General features: G+C 51.0%; 1 protein-coding gene across 1 annotated transcript; it reads right to left on the reverse strand.

Annotated features, from left to right (window-relative positions):
- Positions 1–12,889, reverse strand: LOC135912736 (uncharacterized). Its single transcript, XM_065445261.2, has 6 exons — positions 12,701–12,889; positions 8,970–9,832; positions 5,259–5,622; positions 2,946–3,219; positions 1,719–1,838; positions 1–1,139 (listed from the first exon to the last, which is right to left on the reverse strand). Exons 1-6 carry the CDS (start codon positions 12,706–12,708, stop codon positions 954–956), a joined length of 1,815 nt encoding a protein of 604 aa, XP_065301333.2. The 5' UTR covers positions 12,709–12,889; the 3' UTR covers positions 1–953.
- Positions 12,890–13,759: the final 870 nt, after the last annotated feature.

Below are 13,759 nucleotides of genomic sequence, written 5' to 3' on the forward strand. Positions count from 1 at the left end.
TCACGTTGCTATAAAATCTTTTCGTTCACACTTTTCATCTAAATATAATATGTGAGAAGTCGATTAAGACTAATTATGTAATTAGGTAGATTGCAAAAAAATAACCTATCTCCTAGCGACGGCAAACAACATTACCTTGGTTCTCTCCAGCTACGTGGCATTTGCATATTTTTAAATCTTGGTGTATGATAGTCGGGACACCCTCTACACATGACGGTGGCGCAAAAGCAGGGTCACGAAACTTGGACCTTTCGAATGCCAGCACCCATACTGTCACGCTGTAGTGACTGAAGAATATTAAGTCAGGCTTAAGAACAAAGCTTAAGAACAACAGGAAGCGAGGTAAGCCAAGGTAAAATGCAAAACGACGTTGGCAAGTTCCTCAGTAAGCACATTACTTTCGCTTGTTTCGAAGTTCTTAAATGTGCCTAGAGTTGCCAACCTGACCTTAGCTAACATCGAGCAACCCGACTTAACCGAGCCCGCATCTGCGCGCATCAGAACGATATCATCACGCAAATGTGTTGTGTTGCTGCTGCGATTCAGGAACTTCCAACAGCGACTCGTTATACATGACACTGTATACGACATCGCTACCAAACATGGTCGGTGTATACAACGGTCACAAGAACTCTAGAACGGGTCCAACGCAAGGACAAGCGGGTCCAACGCAAGGACAAACGGGTCCAACGCAAGGACGAACGGGTCCAACGCAAGGACGAACGGGTCCAACGCAAGGACGAACGGGTCCAACGCAAGGACAAACGGGTCCAACGCAAGGACAAACGGGTCCAACGCAAGGACAAACGGGTCCCACTCAAGGAGAATCGCGTATCGTCCCGATGGCGAATGACGGCGGTATGCGCGTCGTGTGTACAGGTATATACGAAAGCCGGATGCGCCAGCCAGCGCGGCGAATTTGACCGGAGAGGCGCGGGCCCCCCAACTCGTCCTCAATCTTGGATTTCCTTGAGGCTGTGTCCGACGACGGGAGGCCTGGCTCGCTCGGAGGAACCGTTCGGCGCGTCCTCGGCGTGCTCCTCGATGGACGCGGACAGCTTCTGGAGGGAGCGCCGATCCTCCAGGTCGGCGAAGCAGGGCGGCGGTTTGCGACCGTCCGGAGTTGCGTCGCACACGACCTGCGGCGGCGGCGAGGTGACTTAACAGCTGCGCGTCAAACCTCGTACACTGCATCTGTCATTTCAGCTGAGTCTTTTTTTTTTTCGTACGTGCCTATAGCTTGCATAGACCTACTAACGCGTTCTTATCCACCTCGAAATTACTGTTTGTGGACTTGACACGATAATTTCACCGTGAAGCTGATACCTCAGTTCGGATAGCGCAGCACAAACAGGTGTTGGCTATACTTGCGACCTCGCCTACGGAAGAAACCGCACACTGCTTGAATGCACGCTGCATGCATGCCCTACATAGAGACCTAAGGGCTGCCCAACGCACCAACCCTAGCCAGGTAAACGTGTTACTTAAATCAAGATCACGTGAGAACTAGATGGTATAGTTGCTATAGATGCTATAGCTACTTGCGACCTCGCCTCCGAGATCCCCATAGTGGCGTGTTGCTTGGCGCCGGAGGTCTCGGAGGCCCAGACCCACTTAGCTTCGCGGGCGCAACAGCAGCGATGCGACTCGGAAGTCGGCAGAGATGGAAAGGCCCTCACGCCGCCAGCTCGCCGTTCGTTGAGCGAGTTGTCACTAACCTGCAGCAGGTCTGTCTGCGCCATGGACTGCTGTCCGTCGTTGTGCACGCCGTTGATGACGATCCAGGGCACGTAGTGGTGCGGAGGGTCCAGATTCCACGTGCGCTCGCTCATCTCGTCCTACGCGTATCACACGTAGTTATGACGCACAATCGTACCGTTTTCGGCAGACACGTGGTACAAACGAGCCGGCGCGTCAAACAAGACTGGCGACGCGCCCCATATGCGTTGTTGAACCCACGTAGGAACCCGATAGAAGCTGTTGAAATCTTGGCGTTTGCCGCTGCGACAGGTTGCACGACGGATCACAAGATGAATCGCACCGTGCACCTGTCTCCGGCTTTTTATGCGTTGCATATTGCAATCACTCAGTTCAGCCCTTGGGCGCGGCCGGGCAGTCACCATTGACCCTTAGCGCAACCACGTGACGTGACGTCACGACAGCCGGAGGAAAAAGCTGGGCCCCAACTCGCGCAATATGCAACGCATTCTTGGCTTAACCAAGCTAAGCCTGGCCATTTTTTTTCTTTTTCTTGCAGGCGTGATGCTGCGTTTGAGAGATAGTCGCGCACTGTCGGTATCTGATCGAACCTGTTCGTGTTAGGTGCCACTGTTCTTGAGAGTGTGTCGACAACCGCACCCTGTAGCGTTAGAACCTGCTGGAAGTTTGCCAAGTGAGGCTCTTGGTACGACCGTTGGTACGACTATCGCTTCTAGTACGACTATATACTAGCGACTATATTCGTATCAAGAGCCGCACCTGGTAAAATTTGCGACAAGTTCTGGCAGGACGCGTATACGTCTCATAGTAGCAGAAGCTTGATGTAGGTGAGTTGGTTATGCATACTTGATGAAATGAGCGCTACGAAGACGCGGACGAAAGAACACATGTACGACAGACAAGGAGCTACTTCCAACTAAAAGTTTTTTGAAGAAACAGAACTTTAGATAGATGCAACCAAGAATGGCCCAACGTGACATCACGACCTCCCTATCTCTTCAGAAAAGCTATCTCTTTTTCAGTAAGCGTCAATGAAGGGCAACTAATGCACGTGCCCTCGGCCTTAGCAATGTAAAAGGCTTCCAATATCTCCCGTTCTAGTCTATCTCTAGACCATGCCAGAAACCTGGTGTCGCGAAGATACGGACGGCAATTGTGACGTTGTGACTCATAGGACCGGATGATGATGATGATGATAGTGATCGAAAGAGGAATGCAGAGCATACCTGCAGCGCGCGTCCCTTGCCGCCGTTGGCGCACCGCTGGATGGCGTTCCAGTTGCGAGCGATGCCCCGGGCGCACTCCTTACCCGCATCGCTGGGGTGCTCGGCCAGCGACATGCAGGTGACGAAGGCCAGCGACAGGATGGTGTCGTTGAAGATGCTCGCCGCGCACGACTGCACAACGTTGCCGAAGCACTCGTCGGGCCCGTGCTGGCAGCTGTACGTGTACTCGGGCTCCTGGCGGCGGCCCAGGGCGAAGCGTCCCGCGCGAGCGCTGCTGGAAAGCCACGATTACAGACGCTGTACGATAACGAATCGGGGTTCCTACAGGGAAAGTTTGAACACTTCCCAGTGTGCTTGTTCGAATCAAGCGCTGGCGTTGTGTTGAGCCGGCACCTAACCGCGGCTCTTACTGTCGGCGCTGACCTTGTTATTTGTAGAAGGTATTTGTGGCCGGAAACGTTGTTACGGAGTCGAGTCTCGTTATAACGAAGCCGCATCCAACACGCAAATGCCTTCGTTATATCCAATATGCGCCTTGACCATTCATCCGCTACATGCAGACACTGGCGAGGAACGTTCTAAGTTTATTTCGCTATATCCATGGTAGAGAGCCTCCGCCCAAACACAGGAGGATAAGTATGCTTGTAATCGTACGGTACAGATTTTTTGCCTATATTGGGGAAAATGTGTTCTTAGAGACTGAACCGATACATAGGAATACATCAATTTCTAATACAGTGTGCGCTCTGCGGAGTCGGACAAAACAGTCATAACTGACAGGTAGAAAATATAGTACGCGAACACAGAGAACGTATACGTATGTACGCCGTGTTGTGGTGCAAACGCCTTCTACCATTACAATGAACAACCATACGAAAAAAAAAGTAATCTCCGCATCGTCGACATCCAGGACCACCACATGACCATGTAGATTTTATACGAACCTCCCACATTCCGCGCCGGAATATTAGATGCAAGGTTTATGGGCATATGGATCTTAAGCGTAGTTGGTAAAAACTCCACGACCACCACCTTGTTGGTGTTCAAAGCCACTAAAGAAATGATACTCAGCTTAGAGCGGCCCACTATATATGCCTTGAAAACTTTATGTGAAGTTCTACAGCAGACTGTTATCGGACAAAAAAGCAAAGCGAAGTTTACTTTTTCGAGAACCGAAACATGCATGGGCAAATTGGTATGCCTTCATCTTCACAACAAAACGTAAACAAAAGCAGAGTTCGTAGCAAAGCTGACAAACACTGGCACTAAACATCGGTACCAAAAAAGAAAGGTTAATTATTAGTGTTAATTGTGTATTTGTTTACCGTAATTGCTCGCGGAAATTGTGCGCACCAAAGCGCACAAAGCTCGCTATGCAATCAGCCTTTGCGCATGCAACATAACCTCCTTTGTCAAAATTGTACTGACGCAAGTGCACTTTGGAAGGCAGTACTGTATATGACGTGAAGGTGAGTTGGTGATAAAATTTCAACGCGGTGTCGCCACACGCATCTCGTTTCGATGTCCTTACTGGCGTACAAAGCCTCGCCGTCGCACTCACAACGACCATCTGCAACTAACAATGTGTGATGTCATTGATCTTCCAACCTAACACAGTGTTTCCGTCCCTTTAACCAGATATGATACGGGGATCTCGGAACACTCTGTAAAAGCTAAGCATTGCGTATGAATGCATCTCGTTCTTCCGCAGCGGCCGTATTCATGGCACACCGCATTCAGTCCGACAAGAGGCCCGCCGTGGTTGCTTGGTGGCTTTCGTGTGGCGCTGCAAAGCACGAGGTCGCGGGATCAAATGCCAGCCAAGGCGACCGCGTTTCCATGGCGGCGAAATGTAAAAAACACCCGTGTATAATTAGACGTAGTTACACGTTAAAGAACCTCAGATGGTCAAAATTAATTCGGATTCCCCCACTACGGCGTGCCTCACAATCAGATCGCGGTTATGGCACGTCATCATCATCATCATCATCATCATCATCAGCCTGGTTACGCCCACTGCAGGGCAAAGGCCTCTCCCATACTTCTCCAACTACTCCGGTCATGTACTAATTGTGGCCATGTTGTCCCTGCAAACTTCTTAATCTCATCCGCCCACCTAACTTTCTGCCGCCCTCTGCTACGCTTGCCTTCTCTTGGAATCCATTCTGTAACTCTTTATGACCATCGGCTATCATCCCTCGTCATTACGTAAAACCCCACAATTCAATCCGACAACAGCTACAAACGTGAACTTTGTAAACGTCATCGTAGGTACAGCGAAGCTGTGTTGGTCTAAATTGGCGGTTCACGTACGGATTTTGTTGCTGCTGCTCCTTGAACGCGTTGCCGAACGGAACCAGCTGGACGTCCATGAGGTAGCCGACGCGCACGAACGTCGGCCACAGCTGCTCGGTGATGAACGCGATGCTGTACGGGCAGAGCGACTCGTAGTACACCTGGATGCGCGCCGTCTTGGGAATTTGCGAGAAGTCGACGCGGCGCTGGCCCATGATGCCCCGCAGCGCGCGCCCCCTGACGACGAGCGCGGACAGCACCGCTAGCCACAGCAGAAGCTGCGACGACCGCACGGCGACGCCGACGCCGCCTCCTCCTCCTCTACCGCGCGAACGTGGAGCCATGACGACAGCCGCACCGCCGGCTCTGTCATCGGCGGCTCCTCAGTGGGGGCGCTGCGCCGCGCACCGGGAGGATCGCTCGTGCCGGCCGGTCGCCTCCTCCGATCCGGCTCGCCTGGGATGACGACTACCGCTGCGCGGCTAGCGACGAGGGCCGCCGAGTTTGCGGTCGTGTACCCGTGAGTCCCGGCGCTGGTTGGCGCTCCATGCGGGAATGTCGTTGTCAGTGTGGCTTCTGTGGCTCGTGGGAGCATCTGTGCCGCCGGCATCATGGCCGACTACTAAACTTTCTGACATGTCAACGACGAAGTTGACCATGACACCGCGATTCGGGTGTCGCCATGACGTCACGTCCAAGCTATAAGAGCGCAGCCGCTCCGAACGAATGAAATGGGTCCTGCTCCGCCCACATCAACTTCGCCCGCGTCTGTTAAGCTTCTCAATAAGTTCCAGCAGACTCAAGAGACGAAGCAACCACCTTTAGCACGTCGTGTTGGAAATCCGAGTCGTACCGTTTGTCTCACCGAGAAGCTGTGCTCTCCATCTCGGTCCTGCAGAGTGTCTTTGCTGCAAGAAGTGCAGCAAGGACACTGCTTCAATTCTTGAGCGATGCAGAGTTGGAAGCCTTTATTTAACTTTCTTTTATTCTTTGCGACTTTCTGCAGGTACTCCCGGTTAAATTTTAACAGAAAACCTCAGCCTCAAGAACTCAGCGCCGTATGATCCGGCGGGTACAGGACGTCGCGCCGCTCGCAGAAGTCCTGGACTAAGGGATCCTCCCTCGGAGGACTTCCTCACTTAGCATAATAAATGTTTCTCTCTCTCTCTCTCCTCCACAGAATAGCTATAAAATTTGTGGACTGGTTGGTGGAAGGCCCCAAAAGCAATGGAATGCTGGCAGCTATTCTGTCGGCCGAGCTAGATATGGCATAATGGTCTGGCATCCCAGTGCATGCGGACGCAACGGAGCCGACGAACATGATGGGCCACAGACGAAGAAGGCGACAGGCCGACAAGTACTGTGGCGTATGGATGAAATTTTAGTAAGCCGCCATCATCTACTCGACGACGATCATGATAAAAACTTTTATTTAAAACCAAAAAGGGATTGAGTTACGGGAAGACTGGTTGGTTCTCTAGTGCGGGACACCGTTGGCACAAGCCGCTGCCCGTGCTCTTTCGACGACGGCGCGTTGCTCTTCGAGATCCGAGCAGGACAGGGTCGCCTCCCAGCGCTCCCACGTTTGCCGAGTTACCATGGCAATACTGCTCTTTTGCTGACAAGCCCCATGCCATATGGCATAAGTCTGCCGTCTGGCCACAATATCTGCACAGCGCCGACGGGCTCAGCGGCTGAAGCTTAGCCGGATGCTCAAACGACACAGCTTGTAGCCGACAGAGGTGACACTCGACAAAACACCAAGGCAAACTTTTCTTGGCAAAACACTGCAGGCTCTGTGGTCGCCAAACTTGCCATTCCACATTGTCGCAGCTCGTAAAAACAGAAACGACGACTAGGGCACCTGGGTTGCCGCGCTTCCCCGTGCAGAACGTCTGCTGCGCTTGTGTAAGCGTACCTCATAAGGCGTGCAATAACATGCGGAAATGAAATCTAATGACGAAAAAAAAAATGATAGCTCTTTTCCTGCAAAAGATTTCTTTTTTTCCAGCGCTCCCATTGTTTGTGAAGAGCGAACGAACGCCTACTGGCAACGCCGTTGCGGCCTAAACGTACCGCTAAGGCGTATTCTGAGGAGGCATTCTGTAAGAGTCCACCTAGTGGACATGTCTATTTCGTCTGCTGCCGAAGTGCTGATTGGCTGTGGCGCCTGGTAGCTGCGGATACGCAGTCCAGCCCAGCCAATCAGGGCTTCAATAGCAGACGAAATAGACATGTCCACTAGGTCGATTCTTACAGAATACCTCCCCTGGTCATACATCTTGGAAATGTCTGCAGCGGCTGTCATATCGCCATGTCTGGCCAGAAGAGGGCGCTGGCTGCGCACAAGAGCAGTGACTAAGGGCCGCCCGAGGGCTCGTGCGTTGCACAGTACAGAAATCGACGCGGAACTGAAACATTTGCAACATTCACATAATAAATATGTTTACTCTACCTCCCTCTCTCGCGTAGTGCGACGCAGCTGCTAACTGCATTACAGTTAAATTAACCAACATGGAAGGATACCCAGAATCAGGACCAAGGGGCGTAAGGTCCTGCAACGTAAGGTCCTGTAAAGTTACACCGGCGAAGTCACTGTGTTCTGTTGCTAGCCGGAAAGTCTCTCACGAGTACTTTCCTTCGGAGTGCGTCAGCTTACCTTTTCTTTAACAGGGCTCCGCATTATGCAATACAATGGACGATGGTGCATATTTACCCGGAATAATTTCTAAGCAACCATGAGAAAAAAGAAAAGAAGCACAGAAGTGCGTGTGTATCATGCTTTGCTTCGTTTCGTGTTCTCCCCATGGCAACGATTAAAAAATAATTAAGAGTGGGGTCGCCGAGCCTCCCGTCGATTAACTTATATAATAATCATAACTAATAAGAGGCCATGGCAGGAAACCGGCTGTTGGAAAACGCTTGCGGGTCTGTTTGCGACGGACCAACCTCAGTTCTTGAAGGCGGCCGGCAGCAGCCGTGACCATCGTCCACAAGGACCACTGAAACAACAGTAAAGCCCGCAGACAGATACCGCAACAATGCAGTCGACTAAAGAAACTCAAGGACGCGTTCTATTCAACTGTGTTTCCTCTGATTGTTTCGTCTTTTGACAACCTTTGAAGATTACTGTGCCACGGGCTTGTTCATCTTAGCTCTCAGATTTCCTAACGCGCGTGCTGGTCCCATCCTTCCCCTTGTTTCCTCCTTCCCCGGGCTCACTCAAGTGCCATGACACGGCGCGACCTTCCTAGCTCTGCATGCAGTGTCCAATACGTTGCCTTTGCAGTAATCTTTGCCAGATGACCTCATACCTTGCCAGTAGTTTCGACCACTGTAGCGCAACTCCTTCTAAAGTACAATTTCTGACTATAAGATCTATGAGCGCATACTCGAAACAGAAAGGGGGAGGGGACAATTCGAGGGCTAACGCTCACCTTGTCCACTCCCTCTTTTTGTTTCCATATTGCACAAAGTGGCCACAAGTCTTATGGGCTGAAATTGCCCAGTATGAACCGACTAGCCCGGCAGCACGTATAATATACCGAGCCATTGTAACGTTTTTCATCAGCGCGGACATTCGCACGAGGTTCTTAAGCGTTCTTAAGCTTAAGCGAACCCCTTCCGTAAACTCAATCAGAGGCGTCAGAAAGACAAAACACGTAATGATTGCACAAAAAAAAACACACACACAACTTGTTCGCGTCGCTCTCCCCATTTATGTCCGTTTCGCTGCGGCCTCGTCCGTACTGGCCGCCGTCGGCGACGTCGCCTCGACGCCCAACCCTCGCAGCTCGGGCATTTCCGTCGAAGACGTGGGCACTTCCGGCTGCTCCTGCGACTGCTGCTGCTCCGAGACGCAAGCGGGCGGCACGGCCGGCTCGGCGAACAGGGAACAGACCAGTCCGAAGAAGTCCGCGGCCGCCCTGCTCTGCAAGTCGTCGCCCTGCTGCCCGTCGACCACGACGAACGGGACGTACTTCACCGGCGGCCGGTGGGACGCCGTCTTGCGGCCCATCTTCAGCAGGAGCCGGGGTCCCGACCGGGAGGACGCGCACCGATCGAGCGCCGCCCAGCTGACGCCCACTCGCGACGAGCACGACTTGGCCACGCGGTGGGGCGTCGTCGAGGACTCCATGCAGGCGACGAACGCGAGCAGCCGGTAGGTGCCCTTGAAGAGCGTCACGGCGCACGCCTGGATCATGTTGGCGAGGCACTCGTTGCGGCCGTGCTGGCACGAGATCTCGGTCGTCTTGCGGCCGTCGGCGCCCACGGCCTCCCTCTTGCGGGCCATGCCGTAAGGGACCAGGCGGACGCTGAGGCGGTCGCTGAGGCGCACGTACGTCGGCCACAGCTGCTTCGTGATGAAGTCCTGGCTGTACGGGCAGTGGGTCTCGTAGAAGAGCTGGACCCTGACGCGACGCGACGGCGGTCGGGCGCCTTTGCCGGCGTCGACGTCCGCGGAGGAGACCGCGAGCCGCTGGCAGAGGAAGGCCAGGCACAGGGCGACCGCGGGAAAGAACCGCGACTTCATGTTTCGCAGTCGTCGTCTTCCTTCTTTTCTCGCTGCGGCATGCCTGCGCGCGCTGGACCTGAAACGGTTGTTTCGTGGGCTGCTCACGTAGATCGAGTTGCATGTACTAGCTGAGAACATTACACATTGTAAAATAATTTACACCCGAAAAAGTGAAAAAGGGTGTGAATGTGTCTGTAACTCACACCCTTAGGGTGTTATCTATATAACGGACACCCTAAGGGTGTAAGCTATAGACACATTTACACCCTTTTTCACTTTTTAGGGTGTAAATTATTCTACAGTGTAGGTGGAAATCCGGCGCCAGCGACTGAGTGCGTTTCCATTATTGGTGTTAACTAAGCCATCATGACCTTCATTACTGTTGTTGTTGTATGTTAAATTTGGCACGTGCTCACGAGGGACGAATGACCAATCGGCCATGGTAGGTAAGTTCACCGTTTCGCTAACTTGTTAGTAAACATTACCTATAATAATATATATATAAGACCATAACGTAACTGCAAAAGAGGCAAATTTATGATGGAGACGCGTTAGAGAAATATGTAAAGAAAACATCTGTTTTGAAAATGCGGCAAAAGATGTTAGACACGTCAGCCGCGCCGTAGCAACGATGTAGTATAGTCGTATAGTAGAGATGTAAGGCCTCAGGAAGAAAAGGAAAAATTTCTGTGAGAAAACAAACATTTCTTTTAGATTTTTTTTCTCTTCGACATGAAAAACGAAAAACCCGTGTTCAAACTTACCCAATAAAGTGAAGTGCTGTGGGAGAAATCGTATGTACAGTTGAGCACGCACGGTTTGACCTTGTGGTTATGCAGTTATCGAGTCCACAGGTCGGCCCTTACCCATGACCACACTTACACGTCATTACTCGTGCTTAGTTGCGAAGGGCGCGTGAGTGGAACGCATGAACGTGAGAGCATACCGGTGAGGTGTTCGCGGACGCCATTATGAATGGGAGCGACTGGCTGCGAGTACCTGCAGCTTGGGCATATGGGACAATAGCAATCGTGAAGTATCGATCTCAATCGCGCTCGATCGAAATCAAAAGTGCCCCGCTTGACTGAGATACATAAAACACTCATGCCACACATTTTTTCACCAAACTTTGCAGCGTTTTTGATGTCAGGTGGTATGCTCTATGTATACTGGTTTTTTTATGCGTCACATGGTCGCGGAAAACACGATCCGACCCCCTTCACGGTTGTCCAAATAATCTGGCATCGATATCTACGTTAGATTCCCTGCTAACAACATGGGTTCTTGGAATACTAATGTAGCGTATAGAGACGAGGACAACATAAAGTGCGGTCCTAGCGTCTAAAGACAGCCCCGTGTCTATGTGTTCATGTATCTTCCAAGAAGGCACACCAACATGTCCGCACTGCAGCATTACTTGGCTCCGCGGACGTCTAGCTCGGCAGGCAGAACAAAGTTTGCCGGTGCGTTCATCGAGCACAAAGGTGCAAGCGAGCCGACAGATGGGCGATTCCGAGCCCTGTGTTTCAATAGAGACATTTAGCGTGTCAGCTATTCCGGTAAACCGGGTCGGTTTGGGCGGATTACCGGATGGTCCGGGGCGTAAACGCGAGCGGCCATATTGGTGGCGCCAGCTGGTGGTGCAGAGCTCAACCACCTAAACACAGAGCCAATTACTATATTCTTCTTAGCTGGGGTGTAAGTTTTCGACAGCGGCGTAATTGTGTTCACAATTACGCCGCTGCCGAAAATTTGCGCCAGCAGCGAAGCAGAATAAAGTAGGTTACTGCAATTTTAGCTCTGTGTTTGTCTGTTTGAACTCAACAATCACACCAGGCGGCTGCACCGCTCCGGCCGCTCACGTTTACTCCCCCGACCATCCGGTAATCCGCGCAAACCGCCCCGGTTTGCCGGAATAACGGACACTCTAAATGTCTCTAATAGCTATATGCAGTGCCTGCGTTTCCCGACATCAAAACAAGCGCGCAACGTCTATTTCCATATGTGATTCTTTTTTTTTGCCGTATAGTAAGTAGCACGAGAACGCAAACGCCCCAAGATGAAGGCACTCGGACCCGTGCTAAATGATTCAACCTATTGATCGCTTCTATAATTAAATCATTCCTCGCGACTGAAAGAAAAAATAAAAAAGAAGGTCGCTAAGACATCGAGTATCCGTCGTTACTGCGTCATTATCGCCTTTCCTTTTCCACAGCAGTAATCATAGGGATTCGAACGGAACCGGCACGACTGTTAAATATGGTTCAGGACAAACATTCATTTGGGCTGGATGGCGCACACTCGAACTAGGAAGGAACAGCGCCAAATAAGACGATCACGAGAGGGAGAACGACACCGGACAAGCGCCAAGACAATATAAGCGGATAGACAAGCGGACAAGACAATATAACGAGGAATTTACGATGTACATATTTGCTATAAGGGGGGTCTCTGTGCAATAGGACAGGGGGCGATAACTAAGCGCAGCGGCGGCGAGATCATGCTACAAGATAAAGAGCGTGGAGCTTGCGCGCTACAATTTTTTTTATCTGCTCATTCGAACGTTTAGTGTCTATCCCGTGCACTCTAAAAACAGTTTGCACCTTTTGGGGTGTGTATTTGTCCCACAACAATAATCGTCATCTGCCTTGCTTGCGTTTCCTTTCTTGAAAACTCGGCGCTCGCTACTGTCCTGTCGAGAATGCTGCGTCACACTGATAACGCGCATGCCGTTCGTGACTGGGAAGTACCGGGTTCACAGCGTTAAAGAAAGGAAACGCGGGCACGACAGATGACGATTATCGTTGTGGGACAAGTATACGCCCCAAAGGGTGCAACTGTTTTTTAGAGTGTGCGCGCACGCTGTACGCATGCGATAAGCGCGTTTGGGTTCCCGAGTGCAGGAGACGTTTTGACAATATGCTTGCAGAGCGAAAGCACTCACCTGATCATTTCCCGGCTCAAGGCCTTCGGTGGGCGATGAAACGCAGGCGCGCGCGCACAATTCACACTTGCATCTCGACTCCACGTGTATAACTGTCACCAACAGGTGGCGGGTCACGTAACACGTTGCGCAGGCGTTACGTGTGCTACGACGCAACGCGGAGCGCAAGAGAGACACGGGTAGAAAGAAGTGTGCGTCGCGTCGGTTTCGACCGGAGGTGTGGCGTGGTGGTCGTTTCTATAGTCGGCGGCGGCGTGGAAACCGAAACCACAAATTAAAAAAAAAAGGTCCGTTTCGCTACATCCTCCATTGTTAAACTGGTTGAAATTCTAGCCTTCTCATACCAGGGGCTGGGAGCTAGCCCGAATGAACAGGTGTTGAAAGTGAGAGAAGTACGAAACGTTTTGTAAGTTTTCTGCTTTTTCAGCCGACATATTTTTTTTAAAAAATGGGCACATATCTAAAAGCGTCTATGTTGAGTGTGTTTGTGTATTCCTTTCTCCACGAATATGCAGAGCCTTGCTATTGTGTCGGAGTCGCAATTGTTTTCATCTTTGATATGTGCCTCGGTTTATACGAGATATTTTTTCCATTGAGCAAAGAGTCAGGGATTTCGTCTAGAATTGCTAAGCCAGCACCAACGCTTGTGACACTCTCAAAATATGTTAACCTTCATTTCACTTGTTCTGAATAAGGTTGGGTTTATACACTATGCTTTCAGTAAAAAAAAAATAAAAGGACCACTTCTACGACTAACTTTTGCTCGGTTCAGCCCTTAAGCTGTCAAGCAATCAGCAGATGTTATAACGCAACTCCCTGACTGGACAATAAGTGAAACCACTTGTTCTGAATATTAGTCACCCTTTGCTTATGTAACTTTTCTTATGACGTCCTTCTTCCCTGAAGAAAAAAGAATAAAATGCTTTTTTGTGTGCAGCAGGTGAACGTTTCTTTTTTTTTTGTCAGCTGAGACACGTTATGATGCGGTAGATAACAAAGTTGCTCAATTTGTTACTCGCCATCACCAGCTTGAATGAAGGAAGTGTGGATTAGTGGGAA

Source organism: Dermacentor albipictus, chromosome 9 (assembly GCF_038994185.2).
Source record: "Dermacentor albipictus isolate Rhodes 1998 colony chromosome 9, USDA_Dalb.pri_finalv2, whole genome shotgun sequence".
In the NCBI taxonomy this organism is placed as follows: domain Eukaryota; kingdom Metazoa; phylum Arthropoda; class Arachnida; order Ixodida; family Ixodidae; genus Dermacentor; species Dermacentor albipictus.

What these genes read in the sequence shown, in the direction of transcription:
- LOC135912736 (XM_065445261.2), bottom strand. An exon ending in GAGCAGCAGCAACAAAATCC is followed by an intron (nt 3,220 to 5,258) that starts GTACGTGAACCG and finishes GTGGCTTTCCAG; the next exon opens with CAGCGCTCGCGCGGGACGCT. An exon ending in CGCAGACAGACCTGCTGCAG is followed by an intron (nt 1,140 to 1,718) that starts GTTAGTGACAAC and finishes CCGCCGCCGCAG; the next exon opens with GTCGTGTGCGACGCAACTCC.